This window comes from Anabrus simplex, chromosome 1 (assembly GCF_040414725.1).
Source record: "Anabrus simplex isolate iqAnaSimp1 chromosome 1, ASM4041472v1, whole genome shotgun sequence".
Taxonomy (NCBI): Eukaryota; Metazoa; Arthropoda; class Insecta; order Orthoptera; family Tettigoniidae; genus Anabrus; species Anabrus simplex.
Genome location: NC_090265.1, coordinates 518,458,177 through 518,484,613, shown reverse-complemented (window position 1 = coordinate 518,484,613; position 26,437 = coordinate 518,458,177). Strand labels below are relative to the sequence as shown.

At 40.9% G+C, this 26,437-nt stretch overlaps 1 protein-coding gene across 1 annotated transcript in view; it reads right to left on the bottom strand.

The window, feature by feature from the left end:
* The window catches only part of LOC136875920 (jouberin), a 114,388-nt gene extending 97,195 nt beyond the window's left edge, over nucleotides 1–17,193 (bottom strand). Inside the window, exons 1-2 of the mRNA XM_067149570.2 lie at nucleotides 17,044–17,193; nucleotides 406–1,196 (exon numbers count right to left, since the gene is read on the bottom strand). Of these exons, the coding sequence (XP_067005671.2) occupies nucleotides 406–1,196; nucleotides 17,044–17,193 (941 nt within the window). The remainder of the gene's footprint in view (nucleotides 1–405; nucleotides 1,197–17,043) is intronic.
* Between the last annotated feature and the right edge of the window lie 9,244 nt (nucleotides 17,194–26,437).

The window sequence follows — 26,437 nt, the reverse complement described above, 5'->3', positions numbered from 1 at the left end:
AATTATTTTAATTTGGATACTGAAGATGTTACAGACGTGAAATTTGGTATTTGAAATCTCCTTTAAAAATAAAGAAATGTGTACCACCCTATCCCTTTTAGTGCTGAAGGTCTACGCCTTAAGAGACCTTCATGGACTGTGCAGTTTTACTCCTACTAATCACTCTTCTCACATATCTCTTCATCAGCTGACCTGACACTCAAACTAGTCTCCTAAAGAATTCCAAACTTACCTGAATTGCATTTTGTCATCACATTTTAAAAATTATATTCTGGTGAATATTTGTCTTGAAATATTCTTCGAAACAGAACCAATAACAAATAGAAAGATAATACTGGGTTGGTTGAAAATATTTTTCAATCAACTTAGTATTATTCCATTTAAAAAGTCATTAGAACTACTTACTTGCGAGCTTGAAAGTCAAATACATCTGTCATAAGGGGTTGAATATAGTCCGTTTCCTTACTCTCATAAAAGAAAGAGACAGAGCGGTTAGGATCACTCTTCTTGAGGTACTCGCCTGTATCTGCATTGACTAGGTGAACTTTCACCAGAGGATGAGTAACCAGAGCATCTGCTGTCAAATGGTCGCTGCGGTGAATAAACACACCGATAATCTTTTCGTATGTAAATTCAGCTGCTTTCACTTTAGCATGAGACTTCTTCACAGGAGTCTTTATTTTCTGTTTGACTGGTGAGGGCTTTACTGTTTCAGGTTCCTCAGTCACAACTGTGATCTCCTCTTCGGCTTCTTGTTTCGTTTGTCTTCTTTCTTCATCCTTTAATACCTGTCTTGTTTCACTGTTAGGCTGATCTTTATTTCTTTTCCCAGTTTTGATTCTGGGAAGAGGGACTGGTCTTTTAGGTCTACGTGGTACCTCTTCCTGCTCTGTCTTCTCTTGAACATTCTCCCGCTCAATATCAGCCTCAACATTAATTCTGTTGCCTGAAAACTGTGGGCTAGAGCCAGTACTCTGCTTGATATGCTCAATGGTATGATGAATTAGCTCCTCATTCTGAGCAGATTCATTCAGATCAATGTCACTATCACTGCCGATCATACTATTATAATACCCACCAGAAGGTGACTTCTTTCTTTCTTCCTCATGTCTGAGAATGTGTACAGGGGAACTGTACCGTGAATCACTTGATATTCCCTCCTCAACATCCCGATGCTGGGGAGATCCAGAAGTCACCTAAAACACAGAGGTATGATTCCGAGTTAACAACTGTCAAGTATTCTTTCACATCTTTTCATTAATATCACATTAATATCACATTAAAAAAGATCAAGACTTATAATTTTAAAAAGTAAAAATATCAATACACCCAAATCAGAATATAACAAACAAATTTCATTTGCTCAGTTTAGCTCCATCTATCTCAACCAACTCTGGGATTGTCTTTTTTCATCAGTCCTGTGCCTAATGGGACTAGATTTGCTGTGAAGTAGAGTCTGCATTTGTATGCAAATGGTTGTTTGGTTTTATATGTTTAAAGTAGATTGTCGCCTGTCCCACACAGGGTGTTCCCAAACATGTGGGAAGTAATCAGTCGATGGATGGTACTCCTGAAAACAACACAAAAAGTCCCTATAAACATATGCTCTACGGTTGATAGTTTACAAGGCAAGCCTGTTCTAGTTATTAGCTAGAATGGGGGTGTGGGGGGAGAGTTTGTATTTAAGGTTAAGTTTGGAGTCACGCATGCCGTTACGGACACTACAGTACTTCACCAGCGTGGAACAAAGTTGCCATCGAATATGTGCAATGCCTGGAGTGTTTGAATGTGTCCGACAATCAGTGAGGCGTGCATATAAGCACATTCTGGGCATTTTGAGCACTGCTTGTATTGTTATGCAGTATTCCTGCTGGTACACCAGCAAGCTGGGCTTGACAAGGCAGTCCTTCATACATATGAGTGCACCACTCCATTCAGGAACCATTGCAATTCAGGGACTAAGCTTAGATATTGCTCCTTGAACTCCTAAGAGAAGCATATTTAGCTTCTGATCTCTATCGTGTGCTCTTACCGGGTCTTGTGTTCCTTCGCCATTCCTTCCTTTGCTCTACTCTACTTCCAGATGTTTATCAACTTGCCTCATTTCCTGGTGCCTTAAGGGTACCATTCTGAAGCTTGTCCTATGATGGTATTGTTGTTGAACCTACGTTTGTACCCAACCCAACTCATCTTAATGCCAGTAGGTACGGGGGGTGGGGGGTGGGGGGTGGGGTGTGTGTGTGTGTGCGCGCGCGCGCGCACGCATGTGTGGTTTTTTTTCTGCACCACATGTCTTCATGTTTTCAAGATGTTTGTCAAGCACATGTTAATGGATATGTGAAGGCTTCTGAATTGCAGTTTGGTCACCTCCCACACCTCACAACCTTATAGCTTAGCTGATTTGATATTAAATATATGCAGTTTCATGCTAGTAAGAAGCTCCCATGATCTCCAGTTTGGTCACAACAGTGCAGACCTATTTTTACCTTGTTGATCTTCTCCAGTGCATCCACTAATAGTCACGGTACTTTCCAAATAGCAGAACTAATCAACTTGGTCTGGCTTTTGATTTTTCAAGGTAGACTTTGCATAGTTCAGATTTATGCACCACGTCTCTGTGGTCTTTGTGCCACTGACCTTAAGCCCAGCATCTGCTGCTTTGACTTGCAAGTCAGTTAACTTGTCTTTGTAGACCAATTGCTCTGTGGATACCTCTGGATACCTCTGTGTCTGCTCATTACCTTCCTTGTAACTAGAGTTCAGATTTGTGTTTAAAATATTATACAAACACACTCAAATTATTTGTGACCTGGATCCTAGGACGTTCTTTAATTTTTAACGTGTTTTTATGACGCATAACCCATGTCAACCATTTTAAGTGTGTTTAAAGGCAGATTTCATGTTGAGTGTGTGTTAATACCCTTTCAATTTATGTATTTGCCGTGAACTGATGTTTCCAAGTGAATTGAAACCAGTATTTTTAATTTAATAAATGTTATATTTTATATAAAGTGTTGAATGGTGGAACATCTCTCGATTGATTCCTATTATATAAGTCAAACGTCAAAATAGCTGCCTCTGTGGATCAATGGTAGAGTGTCGGCCTCCAGATCCCAAGATAGCGGGTTCAAACTCGGCAGAGGTAGTCGGATTTTTGAAGGGCGAAAAAAGTCCATTAGACACTCCATGTCGAACGATGTCGGCATGTAAAAGATCTCTGGTGACACATTTGGTGTTTACCCGACAAAATTCATAAATCTCAGCCATAGACGCCCAAAAGAGTTCGGTTTTCTCGGTCTGCCATCTAGTGGGCCTAGAGTAAAACGGAACGTCGAAATTGACGAGCAGACAGCCAGATGGCGTCAAATTGAAATGTCTGCACACGGTAGCTGAGGCCATACGATTATTATTATTATTATTATTATTATTATTATTATTATTATTATTTAACGTCAAAATGGAACTGTAAGTTATTAATTATGAATTACAGGCTAGTCAGTTTGACATGCATTGCATGTAAGCTTTGGGAAAGCATTATTTCTGATTATATTAGACATGTTTGTTAAATTAATAACTGGTTTGATAGAAGGCAATTCGGGTTTAGGAACGGTTATTCCACTGAAGCTCAACTTGTAGGATTCTAGCAAGATATAGCAGATATCTTGGATTCAGGAGGTCAAATGAACTGTATCGCGATTGACCTATCTAAGGCATTTGATAGGGTAGATCATGGGAGACTACTGGCAAAAATGAGTGCAACTGGACTAGACAAGAGTGACTGAATGGGTGGCTATATTTCTAGAAAATTGATCTCAGAGAATTAGAGTAGGCAAAGCTTTATCTGACCTTATAATAATTAAGAGGGGAATTCCTCAAGGCAGTATTACTGGACCTTTATGTTTTCTTTATATATGAATGATTTGAGTAAAGAAATAGAATCAGAGATAAGGCTTTTTGCGGATGATGTTATTCTGTATAGAGTAATAGATAAGTTACAAGATTGAGAGAAACTGCAAAATGACCTCGATAATGTTGTGAGATGGACAGTAGGCAATGGTATGATGATAAACGGGGTTCAAAGTCAGGTTGTGAGTTTCACAAATAAGAAAAGTCCTCTCAGTTTTAATTATTGTGTTGATAGGGTGAAAGTTCCTTTTGAGGATCATTGTGGTACCTAGGTGTTAACCCTCGACTGACGTTGTGAGGTCTTTAAAGATACCAGTGATTTTGTACAACCTTGGCGCTCCTTCCGCATTCCGTTCTGGCTATCGCCGTTTACTGTAGCTGTCACTTAGTGCAAGGTCAACTGCTATCTGGAGTTGTAGCATTTAGTAAATATTGGTTTTCTCAGAAACTTGATTTAAATATTGTGTGGTGCCGTTCACGACCCTATAACGGTGTTTGTGTTGCGAAGTTCATCGTGATTTAAAATTTTGTAAGTGTACATATTTCATTCGAAGTGCATGTTGGGTACTTTTTCTTTGTGTAAGCCTTGCTATGGCTTCCACATCTCGCCCTGGCATGTCAGTGTGTGATCCTAGGATCAGAGACTTTATGAGCAGTGTTTAGAGGAAGATGCCGAAGGAAGTGACGACAGTGATCTCTCAGATGAAAACGATCCATATTACAATTCCGAGCATGACACGGATTCGGAACGAGAAGAATGAGGAAGACGAAGAGGGAAGTTTCACGGACAACCTAGAAGTCCATAACCAGCCGTCATCTTTCTATGGTAGGAACAGATATAAGTGGTCAGCTACCGAACCCAACAGGCAAGTGAGACGTCAAAGACACAACAGTATTGTCAAACTTCCAACCCTAAAAGGAAGTGTGAGCAGATTAGGAGATTTGTGCAGCCCACTAGAATCATGGCAGTGTTTATTTACAGAAGATCTGCTGGACACGATCGTGAAACACACAAATGAAAAAACTGCTTCATACCGGTCACATTATTCCGATCAAACCCAAACAGAACTCTGAGACACTAACGTCAAAGAAATTAGAGCATTGATAGGGTTACTTTATTTTACTGCTATTTTTAAATCGAATCAAGAAAGTACTAAATCAATGTTCGCCACAGACGGATCAGGAAGCGACATTTTTTATGGGACATTATCGAAGAAGAGATTCTTGACTTTAATAGATTGCTTGAGATTTGATGATCTAACCAGCCGAGTTGAAAGGAAGGAAAGTGACCCTGCAGCAGCAGTATCATGGCTGTTTCAGAGGATGGTCAAAAATTCTCAGAAATGTTACAACATAGGTGCTCATACTTGTGTAGACGAAATGCTCGTCAGCTTTCAAGGTCGTCGTAAATTTTGAGTACACATGCAAAATAAGCCAGAAAAGTATGGACTGAAAATAATGATACTAGCTGATGCTCACACAAACTATCTCTTGAATGCCTATCTATATGTTGGAAAAGACAGCGATGAAGTTGGCTTACAAGAGGAAGAAAGAAAGTTTCAGAAACCGACTTAGTCTATGATTAGACTAGCAAAACCAATCTGCAGCACAAATCACAATATTACAGCCGACAATTACTTCACCTCAATAGAACTCGTGTCAGAACTGAAGAAATGCAAATTAACTTACACAGGAACGATCAGAAAGAATAAAAAGGAAATACTTCCTCAATTCCAGCCAAACAGGAAGCGTATGGTGGGCTTTAGCTTAGTTTAGTAATGTTTTATTTTACCTGGCAAGATTAAGGCCTTCAGGCCTTTTCTTCCATCTAACCAGGAACTGAAATATATGTACAGTACATTGTATTACTTACAATAACTAGATCTAATACAAAGTAAATTAATAATACAAGGATGGTGAGATTACATTAAGATAAAATAAATCAGATATAATAAAAGGATAAATTCTTAATACTAATATCCTACTCATAAAAAAAAAGAGGCAGTACATAAAATTTGTTTTTAAAAACAAATCGGATAAGAATTTTAGGCTCTCTACCAGGACATCCATAACAATAGAATGGTTGTAAGTAGCAGCATCAAGTTTACAGATGATCCTTACTGGTGCATAAAATGTCTCCAAAGTGCTTCCTTGAAAGTGCGAATAGAGCTTAACCCCCCTGATACTTTCGGGAAGGAGGTTCCACTCACAGCAGGCAATTACTGTGAATGATTTATCGTAGATGGCAGTTCTATGGGTAGGTAAAGCAAGGATGGAATTATTAGCAGATCTGATGTTAAGTCTGTGATAAGAGGATAGGTATTTGAAATATGAAGTAAGGTAAAATGGCTGTGAAGAATTAAGGATTTTATGGAGATGGCATAGGGTATGCACAGTGCGATGGATTTCTAGTCGGGGCCAAGATAGGTGGTTATATGAGGGAGTTATGTGGTCATAGTACCGTAGATTACAGACGTATCTCACACATGCATTTTGACCACGTTGTAATCTGCTCAATAACTTGCCCCGAGCATCTCTATAAATCGCGTCACAATAGTCGAAATGAGGGAAAACCAGAGCTTCTACCAGTATTTTTTTGAGTTTTTCAGGAAATAAGTATTTATACCCACGCAGCATGTGTAATGCAGATAATGTTTTCTGAGTGATGTTCGTAATATGCGTTTTCCATGACATGTCATCAACGAACGTAACGCCTAGGACTTTTACTGATGGCATGAATGGTATGTTAGTATTACACAACCTTATAGATGGAATCTCTGGTTGATTGACCTTCGCGAGTAGTTTCGGGTATCCAAGGATGATGGCTTGCATTTTTGCTGGGTTTAACCTAAGACCACATCTCAAAGACCAAGAAGAAAACGATGTTAGATCCTAATTGATTTTGTCTGTGGCCGAAAATATTAGATTTGGAGATGTATGGAGGTACATTTGTACATCATCGGCATAAATATGGTATTTGCAGTGCGTTAGGGTTTGGGAGACATCATTAATGTAAATAGAAAAAAGAATGGGTCCTAACACCGACCCTTGGGGCACATCATACTGCACAGACCGCCAAGTTGATTTGTTTATTCTATCTGTAACACACTGCCGACGGCCATACAGGTAGGAATGAAACCAGAGGAGGGTGCTGTCCGAGAAATGGAGGGAATACAATTTCGAGAGCAAAATGTCAATGTCAACAGAGTCAAAAGCTTTGCTCAAGTCTAGGAGTATTAAAACTGTCACTTCCTTGTTGTCCATAGCTTCTCGGATGTCTTCTGTGACCTTCAGTAGTGCCGTTGTAGTACTGTGTGCTTGACAAAAACCAGATTGTAGTGGGTCAAGTAAGTTGTAAGTCGTTATGTAGTCTGTTATTTGTCTATGAGCAATGAACTCTAGGCTTTACAGAGTACGGCTTCACTGGCAACCTCACACTAATCTCTCACGTTCCGAAGAAAGGGAAAGCTGTGTTATTAGTGTCCAGTATGCACCACTGCAAAACTGTAGACCCTGAAACTGGTAAAGGTGAATCACAACATTCTATAATAATACTAAAGGTGGAGTGGATATCCTTGATCAGTTGTGTATTACCTACAGCACAAGCAGAAGGACGTGCAGATGGCCTCTTGCTATTTTCTTCACCATCCTCAATATTAATGGAATAAATTCTTTCATTGTACAGACATCACTCAGAAACGACATGCCTGTCATCGCTTTCAATTTCTGAAAACATTGGCTAGACAATTAACTGAACCCTACCTCAATGAAAGACTTGTCAATGACTGATTTACAAAAGAACTGTGAATGGTAGTGTCAAGAATTTTGAATAAGAAAACTGTTCCAAAGGTGCAATCATTTGATCAAAACTCAATAAGCACTTGACAATATGAGAGTAGATTCTTCTTTCTCAGCCTGAAACTCTATGAGCAAACAGTATACTGTGCTGTACAGATGGATTTCTGTGTGTTCTGACTAGGGGTAGTTAACCTTTTTTTAGTGGTAAAAGAATTGTGATAATCTTGGACAAGTGGCCAATTCACACGGGTAAAGAGCGATCGTGTGAAAGTGTTTCGTCAAGTGCCTGTTCTCCCATGAAAATATCTAATAAATTCATTAAGGAAAACAGAACTGAAGTTTACAGATGAAAGTATGAGATTCAGCCTGTGACTGTAACAGTGAATAAATCTGGCAACAGGTATTGAGCTTTAATTAAAGCTTGGAGTCCTGACACTAACCATTCATTTTTGCAATGCCATCAAATGTTTGTGCCACTAGTAATTTGGAACAGTTTATATAGTCTACAGTTTTGTTAACGTGTTCAAACAAACCACCCAGCTTTGCGATGAGACCTTAAATGAAGAAACCTTTATTTGTAATTCCCTCCATCATCAACATAACGTACAATGATTACTTCCATTTGCCACACCAGTAGTAGTTCCATCAAGCATAATTTCAATAAATGTTGCTTTACTGACAGCTGATATAATTTGGTCACTTATAACACTAACCAGAGCATCAATTAGATCATTCTGTATAACAGCTGAGGTGCCTTTAAAAACCATAGCTGTCCTCAAATGTTGAGAAAATACCCGATCGTCATTAGCCAAAAGCTGTAGTAAGTTCTCTCTCTACATGGTAATTCCCTTTATTTAATGACTCATCACTTTCATCCTGACCCTTAAATGAATATTATTCTTTGCCAAGGAACACCACAACATCGATAAGCACATTTCTATTTTCCGTAACCTTCTCATTACTAATACGTAGTTATAAATTTCATTGTGTTCCACATTGAAGTGGGATTACAGTAAATTAAGGTTTTCAATACAATAATATTTTATTGTGAGTCAATCACATGTCATAAGGGTACTAGTTTCGGCATCTGTAATGCCCTAGATGCAAATTGAACAATTTCATATATGTACCTGAAGCAACCTACAACACATTTTAAAAACATGTTACCGGGCGAGTTGGCCGTGCGCGTAGAGGCGCGCGGCTGTGAGCTTGCATCCGGGAGATCGTGGATTCGAGCCCCACTGTCGGCAGCCCTGAAGATGGTTTTCCGTGGTTTCCCATTTTCACACCAGGCAAATGCTGGGGCTGTACCTTAATTAAGGCCACGGCCGCTTCCTTCCAACTCCTAGGCCTTTCCTCTCCCATCGTCGCCATAAGACCTATCTGTGTCGGTGCGACGTTAAGCAACTAGCAAGAAGAAGAAAAACATGTTATAAAACACATTACTAGCAACTACAATGATGCATGAAATGAGTTAAAATTAAGGTACCGGGCGAGTTGGCCGTGCGGTTAGGAGCGCGCAGCTGTGAGCTTGCATCCGGAAGATAGTGGGTTCAAACCCCACTGTTGGCAGCCCTGAAGATGGTTTTCTGTGGTTTCCCATTTTCACACCAGGAAAAGGCTGGGGCTGTACCTTACTTAAGGCCATGGCCGCTTCCTTCCCACTCCTAGCCCTTTCCTATCCCATCGTCGCCATAAGACCTATCTGTGTCGGTGTGACGTAAAGCAACTAACAAAAAAAAAATTATGGTACAATTGAAATGCTGCGGTATAACATTCATAAAATTTTTGACAATTCCATTGAAAAGTTATTATGTTGTGTCCAGCCTGTGTATGTCCACGTTAAGTGAAATCTATACTACTTTTATGTTGTCTATATGAGTTGGCACTTGCTCACTTGAATTAAGTGGTTGCAAAGAAGTTTAATTGGTCATAAAATTAATACAAAACATACACAAACTGCTAATACTATCCACAAAGATTCCATACATCCCTTAATGCATAAACATGCAGCATATAATAGTATGGTCTATATGGCTTTTGCGATACCCATGACAAAGAAAGACCTTAATAATGAACTTAATACCATAAGGGCAATTGCCAAGTTCAATGGGTACAACAGACCATTCATAGAACAAATAATCAACAAATACAGGCACTGGCCCAAGACCACTCTCATAAAAGAAAAATCAAAAGCTCATATTTCATCTACTTTTACTTATAATAACGACGTCCATAAAATCACCAACCTTTTCCGGAAACACAATGTGAAACTTTTATTCAGAACTAACAACAGAACCTCCGAAATTTTACAAACTCTACATCAATTAATACCCTCAACATTTACTCCAAATCTGGAATTTGCATACTCAAATATAATGAATGCAGCAGCTCGTACGTGTGTCAAACAGGACGTAGCTTTATTCAGAACACGTCAATGCAATGAAGTACAGCAAATTCTCCGCCATAGGTTAACACACGCATGACACTAATCATAAATTCATCGACATCGAACAAGACATGCAAATTCTTCAAACAGCAAATAAGGGACCCATTATGAATATTATTGAAAGTTGTTACATTAAGTGTGATCAGTAGTTCAACCCCAATTACAGCCTTAATGAAATATATGAGAAACCCAATATTATTTTTGATCTTTTAATCAGCTGGCTTAAAACCATCAAACTAATGAAAAACTATTGAAACTATTGAAAAACAACTCGATCTTCCAAACCATTCGTAATACAAATTGCCATCAATTACCCCCACTACCCCACCCTTCCGCCCCGCCATAATTCCATTTCCCCATCAATTACCCCCACTACCCCACCCTTCCGCCCCGCCATAATTCCATTCCCCCGCAGGTGCTCCGCCTCCTTTCTTCCTCTTGTTTCCTTGCCTTTTCCCACTAACTACCTCAGCCACCACACACATTGTCTAGCTCCTTTCATCAGTCCAGCACATATGTTCAACATGCTGCTCAAGGTGAGTTAATGGTTAAATTGTCACCAATGTCACCTTTGCCTTTCCAGACAGGCTAGTAGGTATACCTAGGAACTAGATGGTGGGTTCGAACCCCACTGCTGATGGCTCTGAAAATGGTTTTCCATGGTTTCCCATTTATACACCAGGCAAATGATGGGACTGTACCTTACTTAACTAAAGCCACAGTCGCTTCCTTCCCACTCCTAGCCCTTTTTTATCCTATTATCACCGTAAGATCTGTCTGTGTAGGTGCGATGTAAAAGCAAATTGTAAAAAAAAAAATAATAATAATCAGCAGCGTAAATGGTTCTGGGTGATTTCCAACAAAATAGTGTTTAAGCTTTTAAAGGTAGGAAAAATCATAATAAGAAGATAAAGTTGTAATTCAAGAGGAAAATTTGGAGCAAATATTGATTTATAGGAAGAGGAATTAGGGGTCACAATAATTTATCAAGGGAAATGTTTGATAAATTTTCCGAAGTTCTTGGAAATCATTAAAGAAAAGTCTATGTAAACGGTTGTTAGGGAATCTGCCACTTAGGCAACAGCCCTAAATGCAGATCAATGATGATTAATCAGTTGATTGACAACCTCATTTTTGATCATGTCCAGCTCCATGGCTAAATGGTTAGCATGCTGGCCTTTGGCCCGGGAGGTCGTGGGTTCAATTCCTGGCTAGGTTGAGGACTTTAATCTTCACTGATTAATTCCAATGGCTTGGGGTCTGGGTGTATGCTGTTCTCAGTATTAGAATTCATCATAGGTAGGACCCCATCCTCACAGAGGCGCAGGTCACCTATACGGTACCAAGTCAAAAGACCTGTTCTATACTTTTTGAGAGGCCATACACCATTATTATTCTCTCTTTCCTAGCGTTTATCCCAAAGCATGGGGTCCGCTGCTTTGCTACATCTCCTCCATTTTGTCCTATTGCTGACATCTTCAGGTTTTAAACCAACGTCGTGCATGTCGGCCTAGATATTGTCAGTCCACCGCTTTAAAGGCCTTCCACATGGCCGTGTTCCTGTTTTAGTAACTGAGCCATCCTGCCTTCTCATAACGTGACCGTACCAGCGGAGACGCGCTTCCCTCAATTTCTCCACAATTGGAGCGACGCCAAGTCTTTTGTCGAACATCTTCATTTCTTATGTGGTCTCATCGAGTCAGTCCAAGAGTCCATCAAAGCATCCTTATTTCCATTGTATGAAGAGTCTGCTCGTGCTTTTTTGTCATTGGACGACATTCTGCCCCGTAAATAGCTGCTGGGCGTACCACGGTCTTGTAAAATTTGCCTTTAGATTGGTGAGGCATCTTTATAACGCAGAGGACTCCGGTGACTTGTCTCCACTTGAGCCAAGCTACATTTACTCGCGTTCGGGTATCAAAAGTGGCATCACAGTTCGAAGTGACAACTAACCCTAGGTATTTAAAATGCATCGTTCTCTGCAAGTCTTGATTATTGATCCTTATGGTCCTACTAGTTTGGAGTCCACATTCTAGATATTCGGTTTTCTGGGTGTTGAGGCGCAGACCATTCTCAGCTAATTTGTCGCTCCAAGTTTGTGTCTGGCATTGGAGTCCAAGGCGTGTTTGCTGGGCAAGTATCACATTATCCGCATAAAGAAGGGTCCAGGGATGCGATGTCTGTATGTCAGTCGTTGCTGTATCCAAACAGAGGATAAATAATAAAGGCGATAGAGCTGAGCCCTGATGTACACCCACGATGATATCAAAAGGCGGAGAGATTCCAGCTGGACTCCGGACCACACTAGTTGTATTATGATACACAAGTTGTACCCAGCTTACATAGGCTTCCGGGACTTATGACTATGAAGAGCTTGCCAGATGAGGTCATGCAGGACTCGGTCAAATGCTTTTTCTAGGTCGAGAAATGCCATGTGTACACTTTTCTGCCTCTCCCTATGTTTTTCCATCAATAGACGTGTGGCATGGATGGCATCGATTGTGCTGCAGCCGTTAACAAATCCACACTGGTTGGATGTTACTGTGACAATGTTTCTGAGCCTGTTGTCTAGCACTCGTTCAAATATCTTCAGTGTATGGCAGAGGAGTCCAATAGGGCGGTATATTGAGCAGTCGCTCACGTCTCCTTTACCCTTTCAGATTGGGACTGTCTTGCTAGTTGTCCATGCAGTTTGTTCTCGATGATGATCTGGTTGAAGACTGCAGCAAGGAATTCTGCAGTGGCTTGCCAAGAATTTTCCAGATTTCTGCTGGTATGTCATCTGGGCCAGTTGCTTTACCATTCTTCATCTTCTTTATGGTAATCATTACTTCCTCTGCCATAATCAAAGGCACAGGTCCATAGACGGGATCAGAGTTTGCAATCGGTGGATGATCAAATTCTTTGTTGCTGATATCTGCAAAATAGTCTGACCATCGCTGAAGGATAGCTTGTTGGTCTCGTAGTAATTTGTTGTCAGCTCCCTTGATATGCATGACGTATCCAATGTTCTGGGTTGAATGGTTACCGGACTTCACAAGGCTGCTGGTGTGTCAAGCTGGTTGTACAGATCCTGGTAACAACGATCTTTTGCAGCAGCCACTGCTCTTTTCGCTGCTAATTTCAGCACTTTATACCTCTGAAGGTCAGTATCTAGGCGTGTCTTCCACCAAGTCTTATAAGCTACCTTTTTCTCCTTGATAGCTTGTTGGACTTCTTCATTATTATGATTATTATTATTATTGTACCGGGCGGTACCCCTCTACGCCGCTAATTCAAACATTGCGCCAGTTGAAACTCCTCTACAGGAGGAAGCCCGAACTTTAACAATCTGTATTAAATCAAAAGTTTCTCGGAAGATGTCTCTACTGTAAATTTTGAAGTGTTCTGAACTATGTCTGTTTCGATGTGTATTTGTTTGCTCTGTAGTAAGAAGTGTGAACATTCCCTTCTACTTAAGAACTACAATTGTGCAACCTAGTGCGAAGTGAAGGAACTTTTTTTTGAAGAAATTTGGTATTCATAAGTTTGTTCTTTGTTAAATTTCTTTCAGTCATTGTTTGGGTTGGCAGTATAACTCTTCTCTTTCCGCCAGTTTTGAATTTGACCAATGAGGAAATTCTGTAATTAATTTTCCACCAATAAGGTGTTTCTTCTTCGTCTGGTGTATTAGTTTTTGCTGTTATCCAATAAAATTTTGTGGGCGGGTTTTAATCATTCATGAAACGTCTCAAATTTTCCACGAGGGTATATAAACTGCTGATTTTTTGGTCTCGGGGCCACTTCAGTAACATCTTTCCTAGTGTGATTATGTAGCAGGGGGCGGGAAGCGCCTCTTTCTTCGGGCAGCAGTTCATCTATAAGGTAATGGCCTTTTAATAACTTCTTTTCTCGGTAGCTCAACAGTTTAACCCTCGGGGCAGGTTCGAAACTTTTCTCATGTAACCTATCTTTAAAATGTAATAGACACTTGGTAAAACTTCGTCTCTTTAACTATAAATTGGGATAGAGAGTGCTAAACCCTCTCGAGCTCCCACTCCTATTGTTTTGAGGTGACTTTGTTTTCACAACCGTTTCTTCCTTTCTTAATGTAATTAAGTCTTTTTATACAAGTCACCTCTTTAGTATGGGATTAGCCCTTGTGTATGCGGCCTAGTGCCAAGTAGGTTTTAAAAAATGTATTAGGAGTGCAAGTTACGCCTCCATTCAACTCAGAATTTTGGGCCATGTTATTGACCTGTTTCTTTACTGAATAGACCTCAGTAGGTTGGGTATTATTACCCCTGTTCTTGTGTGCCTGGAGGGCAGATTGAAGGTGGAGTTTGGTGTGGCCTTTGAATAGGCTTGAATTTTGAGAGTGGGTTGGCTCTTTCTTAAAAGTGGATTTTCTGTGTGCCTCGAGGAGGCTTTACTGGGTAATTGGGAGCAAGTGCTCCTTGGCATGATTGGGGTTTTCTGCCCCTTTGTTGAACCTTGTATATGGCTAAAATTGGGCTCATTGCTCAAGGATTGTGAGTCTGGGGCTCGAAGCCCAAATCTAGTAACAAACTGTAATTGTACTTTCCTAATTTGTTGATATGGTACTGGGTGCCTGTTGTACTTGTTATTTCTTGATCTTGAAAAGAAAATATAACCTTTGTTAAATTTTAAATTAACTTTAATTTCATAATTGAGACCTATTCCACCCAGCACCTTCTTTCACCTCTGCTGGTCCACCAAAAGTCCGTATCAATTATTATTATTATTATTATTATTATTATTATTATTATTATTATTATTGTGCATTATCTTGGATTTGTGGTCTCAAGACTATAACTTAATGGTACATCCTATCCTCTCTCCCTTAGTGTGTGTGAAAAGTTCATAAGCCCAACAGCTGGAATAATGTCAACCTCTGCGATAGGCATTGTAGTTGGCAATGTAACGTGCCATACACCTGAATGTCATTCCCCTATTGTGGCATATCTGATCAAGCAAGCTGGCTGCTCAGTTTGGACCGTGTAGATAATAGGAGATGGTAGTTCAAACCCCAGCATCGGCAGCCCTGAAGTGGCTTTCTGTGGTTCCCAATTTTCACACCACACAAATGCTGGGGTTGCATCTTAATTAAAGCCACAACCATTTCCTTATAATGGAATTGTCCTATTTTTGATTTTAAAAACCTGTATGTGTTAGAGAGACGTTAAGCTCCAAGCAAAAATAAAAATTATAAATAAGAACAACAAAATGTTATCTCTGGTGAAGAGGAAGATCATTACACTCTTACACGATTAGGCAAAACTTGATACATTATAAATGGCTCAAAATAATTGCATTGATTGAGAAAACACCATTATGACAAAACTATATTCAGTAAAACTCTTTGGTGGATGCCAATTCAACAATGTGATAATAATAAGAGTGTATGGCTTTTAGCACCGGGAGTGTCCGAGGAAAAGTTTGGCTCGCCAGATGCAGGTCTTTTGATTTGACTCCCGTAGCCGACCTGTGCGTCGTGATGAGAATGAAATGATGATGATACATACAACCAGCCCCCGTGCCAGTGAAATTAACCAGTTAGGGTTAAAATTCCCGACCCTGTCGGGAATTGAACCCCGGACCCCTGTGACCAAAGGCCAGCATGCTAACCATTTAGCCATGGAGCCGGACAATGTGATGAATGCTGAGTAGCAAGATTCATCAAAATTATGACAGGGAATTCATATGGAATGTCATATTATTAGCCTCTATTCAGCATAAGGGGTTAGCATTTGATCAGGTATGTGTATGCATTAATTTTTTGCCATTCACTAAGCAAGTTTTAGACCCCATTAAAGTGTGTATACATTTTTAAAAACCTGTTGGTAGAGATGGCAGGGGCAATCACCGTTCGAGAGTTTTACCCACACATCAACTGGTTGTTCTTACACCTGAACAACTAACTTACCTGAAATACAAGATAGAGACAATAAACACAAATTCAAAGTGGCTAAGTTCAAATCTCAGCCAAAGCATGTGTTTTTTAAAATGTTTTAATTAAAAGTTATTAGGTTTGAAATCAAGCTAAAACTGGAGATCATGTGATCATGATATCATCAGTAATTTAAAAAAACTCAACGATTGATGGAAAAGATGTGTAGCTGCAGACGGAACTTGAAATTAACTGCTGTGTGCTATGATATTTCTTTCTGGTTTATGGATGGTCCAGTATCCAGCAAGTTCAAAACTTGTCTGTTTGTGAAATGGATTATTGTCAACTGCCTTTATTCAATTGTGGCGTTTCTCACTCCCAGTTCATTCTCTTCTATTACTTAAAATAACCTCAGAAATGACATTCATCAACTATGTCCCTGTTAGTAAACTTGTGTGTATGTCCCAAGGTGGTCCAACTCTTTTCACGCACACCCCCAAAAGGAGATAAGCTGCATGTACCCGTTTAACAACATACCAGCCTTCCTGCCAATCTTAAATTTCTGACTGTAAAGGGAATGGAACCCAGGCACTAAAAGTGCTAACCGTTACACTACAGAGATAGTGTCGCAGTAAACAAGGTATTGGTTCTAGGTACACTGGTACTAGATCACATCTGAAGAAACAGGAGAATTTCATACCTCCCAGGAAATATCTCAAAAGATGTCACTGACCAGTATTTATGATTTTCCTTTTCATTCTTCTAGAGTTGAAGGATTCTTCCTCCGAGAGCAAAACTCGTCAACATTTAATATTACATTCAACAATTCCTAACATTCTATGGGGAACAGTTAAGAAAAGTCACAAAGGAAATAGAGAAAGGTTCCAAAATTAACCTCTTCCTAACATTAGCCTAATGCATTCAGAACTAAGGTTAGATTACATGGAATTACTTTAAAGAAGTCCTATTATTAATATGTAAATAAACAGTTCATAATTACATGTCTGTTACGTTTCTTCTGGCCTTTCTTTTTCTGCCCTTGCTGCCCACCATTCAGAGCTGCCTTTAGCAGCGAGTCAAATCTAGCACGAGTTGCGTCAGTTATGTGAGTGAGTGGAATTTCTTCTTCGTCAGTGTCACGTTTCTTCATGCTAAGGGTTTATTTTAACGACCACACAAACATTGCACCACATAAACATTCCACCTGTCACATTCAAACATGTGCGTTTGTAAACAAAACACACGTTTGCATTTGTACTGCCATCTGTTGGTAGGCTGTAAAACATGGAGTTACATGCAGCACCGCTTCTCTTTGGCTGACTGGATCCTCAAACAGCACCACCAAAGGTTTCGTGGATATAACGAAACCGCAAAAACCGATGGAGCGCCAAAATGAGGCTTACTTGATAGGATGAAGAATGGAGTAGTTTGCCGCTGCTTAAAAGTAATATAAAGTGTGCTCACTCGAGGCGTTCTCGTCATAAAGTGTCCGCTTAGCAGTGCGCGTCTTGACCACTGCAACGCTAGGATAGGTACTTCATATTAACATGCGCAAGCATTGCTATCAGGAACTAAAACCATCACAAATGTACTTATACGCTGTATTTCCTGCACATCAATATACGTTACTGAGTAGACGGAAATAGAAAATAACAAATGTTCACCTTTTACCCAGTAGCAGCGATTAGGGCGTGAAGGGGGAGGGGAGCGGGGCAGTCGCCCCCTACCACTTTTTGGAGAACATATTCCATTTTTATTCGCAATTTAGCCGGCGAGGAAACTAGGAATGATTTAAAGAAGCAATCTGTACAAGCCCTATTGTCGTATCCACTAATTCTTTCCTTTATTTTCTTTAACAAAATGATAAGCGGAAATAAGCACAAAAACGTCATTCGTCCCGGCTCACCGATTTGTACAGCGCCACAGCAAGTAGTGAAGACTTTGCACGTGCTGCGAGGAAGGGTGGCAGGGGTATGTATATATCTCTTTTTACCAAGGTCATGGACACTGAAGTGTGATTCATCCGCTTGCCGCGCGCATTCGTCAGTCTGGGCATTGTCTGTCAGTTTTTTAAATGTGTAGTCAAATACTAAATGATTTTAATTGTATATTCACGCCGTACTTCTATTTAATTGTAATAAATGCGTAATATTGTTCCTTTGGTGAAAGTTTTATTGTATAGTATTGAATGAAAATCTTAAAAAGAAAAAAACTATTAGGTATTACCGCAATTTCATTGGTAAACAGTCATCCTTTACCTCTTTGTCGAAATTCGCTCTGAAAGCATAAAAACTTACTATTTGTGGCTTGTTTCTTCAGTTCACCCCCGTCCTCCATATCCCACGAACCCGGGTACTGTTTGTTCTCTGTATATTTTTTTGCCCCCGCACTTTTAACTCCCAATCACCGTTACTGCTTTTACCCCTTAGGAGTCAAACGAGATGTATCAGAAGTACACCGACGAAAAAAAAAAAATCATGGATGCTCTTTCATGTTATATTAAGAAGGTTGGTGCAATCGGATTGGACGAGAAAAAAGTTTTCTTTTCGAGAAAACGAGTTTACTTTGTTATTTCCGAGCGCGCGATTCAAATTGACGAACTTTCCATATTTGCTACACCAGAAAGCAAACTCCTGCCTGTTGCTGTGCGTCAGAGGAGGGAAGGGAGAGGAAGTGAGAGGCAGAGGTTATGTTCGGTACGAATGCACGAGTTTCTCTTTCGTTCCGTGTAGTCGCTTCCCAGCCCCAGTAGGCAGTGTAAAGTTAGTTTTGCACAAATTGACTACTATGCGAACTCCGCACAAAGCGATTGTGAACTTGTACCAAGAATTCAGGCAGCTTTCCACGTCGTTCGCGACACACCACACTTACTGAACAGAGTCCAAAGCTCACTACTACACCATTGTGAAGCGTGCATCGAAGTACTGAACATCCGCAGTAATCAAACTATTGGGCGTATTGTTTGAAACAATTCATTCCATTAACAATTTTGTGAGTGAAGGAATACGCAATCGTGGGGCGGCAGCGTTGCATCTTCGAGCTTGTTAAATAATAAAGAACGTTGCCTACTGCGACCAACAGATGACAGGAGAAACGATCTGGTGCATTCCTTGACTGACAAGTGTGACTTAATTACAGAGTGTTCTTGTACTGTGTGTGCAGTTACGGCTGTTTAATGAACGAACTTTGGATATTACCTGTACGAGACAAGAACAATCCTGTGCGAGTCGAACGAGGAAACAACTTGTTCATACTTGGCACTCCATCATACACCCCACTTTCCCTCCCGCCCCTTCTCTTCGATGAAGCACAACAGCGGCTTGTGTTCTGGCGTTTTCAGTACAGTGAGTTCGTCAATTTGAATCGTGCGCCCGGAAGTAACAAAAATAAACATTTTCTGCGCCAATCCGATTGCACCATCGTTCTTGACATAACACGAAAAGCATCCTTGAACTTTTTAAAAATATATAATTCCGATACACTTTGTATAAGGATATAAGGTTTGCACTGCATATTTTTACTGCCATATCATGCCCGACTCCATGGCTAAATGGTTAGCGTGCTGGCCTTTGGGCACAGGAGTCCCGGATTCGATGTCGTCTTCATAATCATTTCATTCAAATCACGACGCGCAGGTCGCCTACGGGTGTCAAATCAAAATACCTGCATCTGGCGAGCCGAACTTGCCCTCGGACACTCATCATCATCATCTGTTTACCCTCCAGGTTCGGTTTTTCCCTCGAACTCAGCGAGGGATCCCACCTCTACCGCCTCAAGGGCAGTGTCCTGGAGCTTCAGACTCTTGGTCGGGGGATACAACTGGGGTGAATGACCAGTAGACAAGGAAGAGGGAAGGAAGCGGCCGTGGCCTTAAGTTAGGTACCATCCCTATATTCGCCTGAAGGAGAAGTGGGAAACCACGGAAAACCACTTCGAGGATGGCTGAGGTGGGAATCGAACCCACCTCTACTCAGTTGACCTCCCGAGGCTGAGTGGACCCCGTTCCAGCCCTCGTACCACTTTTCAAATTTTCGTGGCAGAGCCGGGAATCGAACCCGGACCTCCGGGGGTGGCAGCTAATCACGCTAACCACTACACCACAGAGGCGGACCCTCGGACACTCCCGGCACTAAAAGCCATACGCCATTTCATTTTACTACCATACCATAGATTTTTTTTTTTTTTTTTTTTTTTTTTGCTAGTTGCTTTACGTCGCACCGACACAGATTGGTCTTATGGCGACGATGGGACGGGAAAGGGCTAGGAGTGCGAAGGAAGCGGCCATGGCCTTAATTAAGGTACAGCCCCAGCATTTTCCTGGTGTGAAAATGGGAAACCACGGAAAACCATTTTCAGGGCTGCCGACAGTGGGGTTCGAACCTACTATCTCTCGAATACTGGATACTAGCAGCACTTAAGCGACTTCAGCTATCGAGCTCGGTCCATAGATTTTCATAGAAAAGAAACGACATTAACAGTTTTCCTTGATTCTTTCTTCCCAAGAGAGTCTGTCATGCCCTTAGTGACAGAAGAGCGCAGAAACTTCTGCAATATTATTCTGCTCATTTCCTCAGAATGATCATTTTTCCGACACTGTAGAATAGGATTTTTATCAACATGTAGCGGCAGTGTTTCGGTTAATGTTTGTTCTATCTTTGGACTACCGAGCGTTAGCGGTATCATTTCATTCGTTACTTGTTCCAGTCTCATCAGCAGCGAAATGAAACCTGGCTTTGGATACCGGAGACCATCTTGTCTTTAATTTTTATTATTCGTGCCTTTACTAGAGATGGACTCTAGATACTACATTTTTTCATCCAGACACTCTTGACATGGTATATGGTTTTCGACAACTCTTGCCAAATACCGCCCAACATACGCCATTGCAGCACTCGCCATAGAAACTCATGGTGCTCCTTCGGCTTCATTTTCGATGCTTTCCAATTGTGTTTGATAATTTATTGCTAACTTTGGATTCGTTGCTACTGGTTCATCTGCGTGAATCGTTGAGCTGGTACACATCTTTTTTGTTTTGTTTTTTACTAAATTACTGCCACTTAATACATCAGGTGCGGGGATGTCATCAGGAGCACAAGAACAATTCGGAAGCGGAACAGAACCAACATTGAGAGATTTTCTGGGTGTTAATGGTACAATTGATTTTACAATGCATCTTCTTGACAGTGGCAGTTTAATTTTCTTACTTAGTGGACAATGACTTGCGACGCAGGGCACCACATCAGGCCTTAACCACTGCTTCCAAGCCTAGTTTGTAGTAATATTCGCTAAAGTGATTAACGCGCAAGACGAATTGGGCATTAGGGTTCAAAAACGTACCCTTGTTACCACCTACACAATAGAATAAGGAAACTAATCAGAACTGGAACAATACACAAAGTAACCTAATTTTGGTCGTCCATGGTCTCCGTATGCACCTTGTCTGCTTATTGATTTGATCCATGATTTCCTAGTTGGCTCTTGGCAAGGAAATTCATGAAAACTAGTTCCTGGAACTTTATTTCTATAGCCTTATTTGAAAAACGGCAAACTATCGTAACATGGTTAACTTATTTTAACAACATTGCACTCGTAAGCACGCAATGTGCAAAAATACCGCCAACTGAGGTTGTATCGCAACATGCGGCAAACGTAGCATCCGCAGGGCGGACAGCTACCAGTGATCGGTAGCAGGGATTGAGAATTAAAAGTGGCGTGAGGTGGGGAGGAGGGGAACAATATTTTGTAGACAACAAAACGTACCAGATGTGGAGGAGACGAGACTAAAAAATTGAAAAAAATAAAAGCTACAAAATGGTAAGTTTTTGATGCTCTCTGAGCGAATTTCGATAATGAAATAAAGGTTAACAGTTCACCCACTTAACTGCGGTAATAATAGCTTTTTGCGATTTGAATAAATAGAATTACGGCGTGATTATACAATAAAAAGTCATTCATGTTTTACTACGCACTAAGAAAATAATAGACACTAGACAGAACTACACAGACACACTAATTGAGTGAGGCTGCCAGACTGATGAATGTACGCGACAACAGGATGAATATTATACCTCATTGTCCATGGCGTTGGCCAAAATATACTGTTTCCCTTCCTCACAGCACATGCTAGAAATTTGATTACTATCTGATGGTACAAACCTGAGCGAAGCCCCTAGATTGGAGGGGAAAGTAGGGAAAAGGGGGGTAGTGGAAGGATTAACTAGGTACTGCTGAACTATTGGGGGCGAAATGAAGCCTTGTCACCCTAATGTAGTCGCCGGGAGCCAACGTGGACACTTCGGTAGCAACTAGCGCCTCTCACGCATTCTGCAGCACATGGAGTTGTCCGCATACAAAACTCATTTATGCGCAACTAAGGTTGTGTGCCATCAGATAGCAATCGCGTATTTACACGCCGCTACTTGCTGTGGCGCAATGCAATGTGCGTATTTCCGCTAAGTATTTTTTTAATATATAAAGAAAGTAAAGAATTAGGTGATAACACAACCGGTTTTGTATATTTTTTTGTTTGTAATTCCTACTTCTAGGTGGCTAAGACGGCTGTCCTCCCCTCGCCCCCTCCCCCTAAACACCACCACTGGCGGTGTTAGTGGGCAGGCTTGTTGTTACTTGTCGGCTAATCATAAAACAGGGGTGGTGGTGGTGATTACACTTTTAAGAGGAAGTACAACTAGGCAACCATCCTTTATTACCACTTATCAGAGAGAAAAATGAAAGGAATCCGACACTTCGAAAAATGAAGGTATCGGCAAAAGAAAGACAAGTGCCATGAAGGGCATGAAAATGAAATACTCCCTAGACCTCGTAACCTAATACCGTCGGGCTCGGAAAAGAACAGACGTTGACCAAGACAGGTCAGATAGGTAAGATGAAAGTGAGAAGCCTGGCACAAGTAAGTGGAAGCAATTTCAGGTTTCCGCTAAGGGCCCATTGGTCGCCAACCCACGCTCCCAAGTTGAGAGCCCCTGCGTCCCCTGTTAGTCGCCTCTTATGACCGGCAGGGGATACCGTTGGTGTTATTCTATCGCCCACACCCACACGGAGTTAAGCAGAGAACAAAGAGAACTAAAGTACCTCGATCAATAGAGTGAAAGGTATTGTTGGCGGTAAGAACGGTAGGGGTAGAGCAAGGCATGAGTATGGCTAACAGATTAGAGAGTATGTGGATGTAGTATTCACGCTGAAATGAAGAGGTTAGCACAGGGTAGGGTGGCATGGACAGCTGCATCAAGTCAGTCTATGGACTGATGTCCCAACACACAGCTTCTCAGTGCCGACTGACAGATACGAAGAACATATAGCTTAAAACAGGAGGTGCAAACACAGACCAGGAGCATATATTGTATAGGCTAGAAACTGCATACTGCGTGGCAAGCATCGCAATAGCTCACTTGGTAGGAGCGCGGTGCTCGAAGGTTCGAATCCCAGGCAGGTATTGCTTTTTATTTTGCCGTCAGTTACCTGGGATGTAGTAAGGTTGCATACTTCATAGCTTCCACAGACTGATTTGTTTATTTGGCCCTGTAATGGGCGTTATATATCGCGGCATAGGATATTGAGCTGGGTTGGACGTGGATGAGGAGGTGATTATTGTGGCTAGGATACAGACAACCAATTAGCTATATCGTACATGTTTCAAGCATCGTAGACCACAGGTAGGGCAAAGTCTGCCCCATTGGAACGATAGCGACTTGCGACATGCGATGGCAGGTAGGTAAGTCACTGTGCGAACTCCCCTCCTTCGAGGCAAGTCACAACACAATACAACACAACACAACACGATGTATTCCAGCGACGAGCATGTGGATATGTTACTCATCCATGGATAGACTAGATATAATGCATATCAGGCACAACGCCTGTAGCAAGAACTCTATCCGGATAGGCGACAACCGACAGGCATAACATTTCGGAGTGTGGAAAGAGGTCTGCGGGCTACTACGTCCCTGGAGAGGACACGATCTTTTGATATCATCCCGTGACGTCTGCTCACAATGAAGAGGATATGTTGGACGCTGACCGGCATAACCCTCACACTAGTACACGGACCATTGCACAGGAAACGAACATCAGCTGGTCATCTGCTATGCGGATACTGCATACCCAGCGGTCTCACTCGTACCATCTGCACTTATATACACCAGGAGCTCCATGGCCATGGTTTCGAAGCACGGGTGCATAGTGGCAATGGACCCTACAGCATGTGGCCACTGATCCTGCCTTTTTAGCTATGGTGTCATCATCTTATTTACGGACGAAGCTCTGTTCCACAACAATGGAACCATAATATGCATTACTGGAGTGTGGATAATCCCCATCGTGTACGACGGGCAGCTTTTCAGGTACAATGGGACCTGAACGTTAAGTGTAGCATCACCACATTTGTCCCCATCTCTTTAAAGGACCTCTGATGGGAGAATGATATCTGCGATTTCTCCAAGGCCACCATTCTTGGAACATATGCCACTCCTTGGCCGCTGCAGAATGTGGTATGAACATCACGGAGTTCCACCGCACGCGGCGGTGGTCGTCTGAAACCATTTCCACGCGACGTATCCTGATAAAATGGATAGCAAGGGAAGGATCTGATCCCTGGCCCGTCAGATCACCCGATCTATGCCCCTGGATTTTTTCCGTGAGACTATGTAAAACATCTGGTGTATGAACAGGAGCCGAGCAATCCTGGTCACCTAAGATAACTCATCACCGAGACATACCGATCCGTTACGTCGGAGATGTTGCAACGTGCCAGACAGTCCTCAAAACATTGCGCACAGTTCTGTATCGACCACGGAGGTAGTCAGTTCGAGAAGGTGGTGCGTTAAAAGACCTAGGTGACTGAAATCCTGTCACATGTTTCCTAGCCTCTTCCAACCCAGCTCCGTACCATATACCACCATACGAAAGACCCCTTTTAGGACCACTAAACAGATAAGTCTGGGGAAACTATTAAGTATGCAACCTTGCTGCATCCCAGTCAACGGGCGTAAAAAAAAAAAAAAAAAAAAAAAAAAAACAACCTTGCGTTGGATTCAAACTTTCGAGCATCATCCACTATCACAGCACCACAACCCCCACCGCCAAGTGAGCTATTGCGAGGCTTGGCATGCGGTGCGCAGTTTCCAGCCTATACCTGTTGTAAGGAAGGCTACATATTTTTCGTCTCTGTACTAGTTTTACGGCTTCATTCGTGGTACTCACAATGAATTAAAAGTGGCGTTCACGATTCCTGTCGGTTTTTAGCCCGTAACCACACATCTCGTTATATTTACCACGGTTTAGGGTGAGGGACCGATGTATTTAAGAAATTGTAGTAAACGCGACGGGTTGCATAAAACTAAATCGCAAAGGGCGAGTGAACAACTCGATATAATGAATTTCGTCATGAATTAAAGGAAATAGCGTCCCAGTAAAATGTAATATGTTTAAAAAATATAAAGTAGAGGCTAATTCCAGACTCAGAAACACGAAAATAAAGGCTCGCAAAGAGAACGTCTAGCCCGAGGAAAATCCAACAGGCGTCGTACAGATTCAGAGCCACAGAAATTTGAGCAAATACCCAACACATGTTGGGCACATTTCTTTTTGAATTCCCCACCGAAGGGTCATTTTTGCAATAAATAGTTGGAGAAATGCAGTAACATTATTTTGTCAGTCTGAAGTCGTATTTGGGCATTGCAAGTCTCACTATAGCATTGCTCTGACTACCAATTAAATTGTTAATTATTGTTAATAGTGATAGTTTGATCACGATCTCGCGAGTTATTTATTCTAACACCACAACACACACAATTTTATTTTCATGAATTACTTTAAACTATACAAATTCCTATAATATACGTTATTTATTTATTTATTTATTTATTTATTTATTTATTTATTTATTTATTTATTTATTTATTTATTTATTTATTTATTTATTTATTTATTTATTTGAGTTAAGTGTTATAGTTTATTGGAGTGTGGAATCAATTTATTCTAAGTAGATTATAGGTAGCAATATGCTTATGTAAGCAGGCATAATGAGACTGTTAAATCAGTAGCGTAGTAATCTGTATACAATTACTTGTGTACACGATTGAAAAAATATAACCTTTCTTACAGAAATTTCTTGTATGCAAGCAAAAAAGTGTCTTTCTTATTCAAAAAGTACGTATCAGTGAATGTATCTGCACTAAAATCGGAAAAAATGTTATGAACAATTTATTCCTTACACAATTATATAAAAAGGCTTGGTACGGTACTTACAGCAAAACTAAAAGATCCTCATCCATAATTTTTTGAAATATTAATTCGTGACGGATAGACCTGAAGAATGAAGTGAAAAAAATTATACAAAATTACTTCAATAATGTGAAGTAGCCCTCTATTTCACT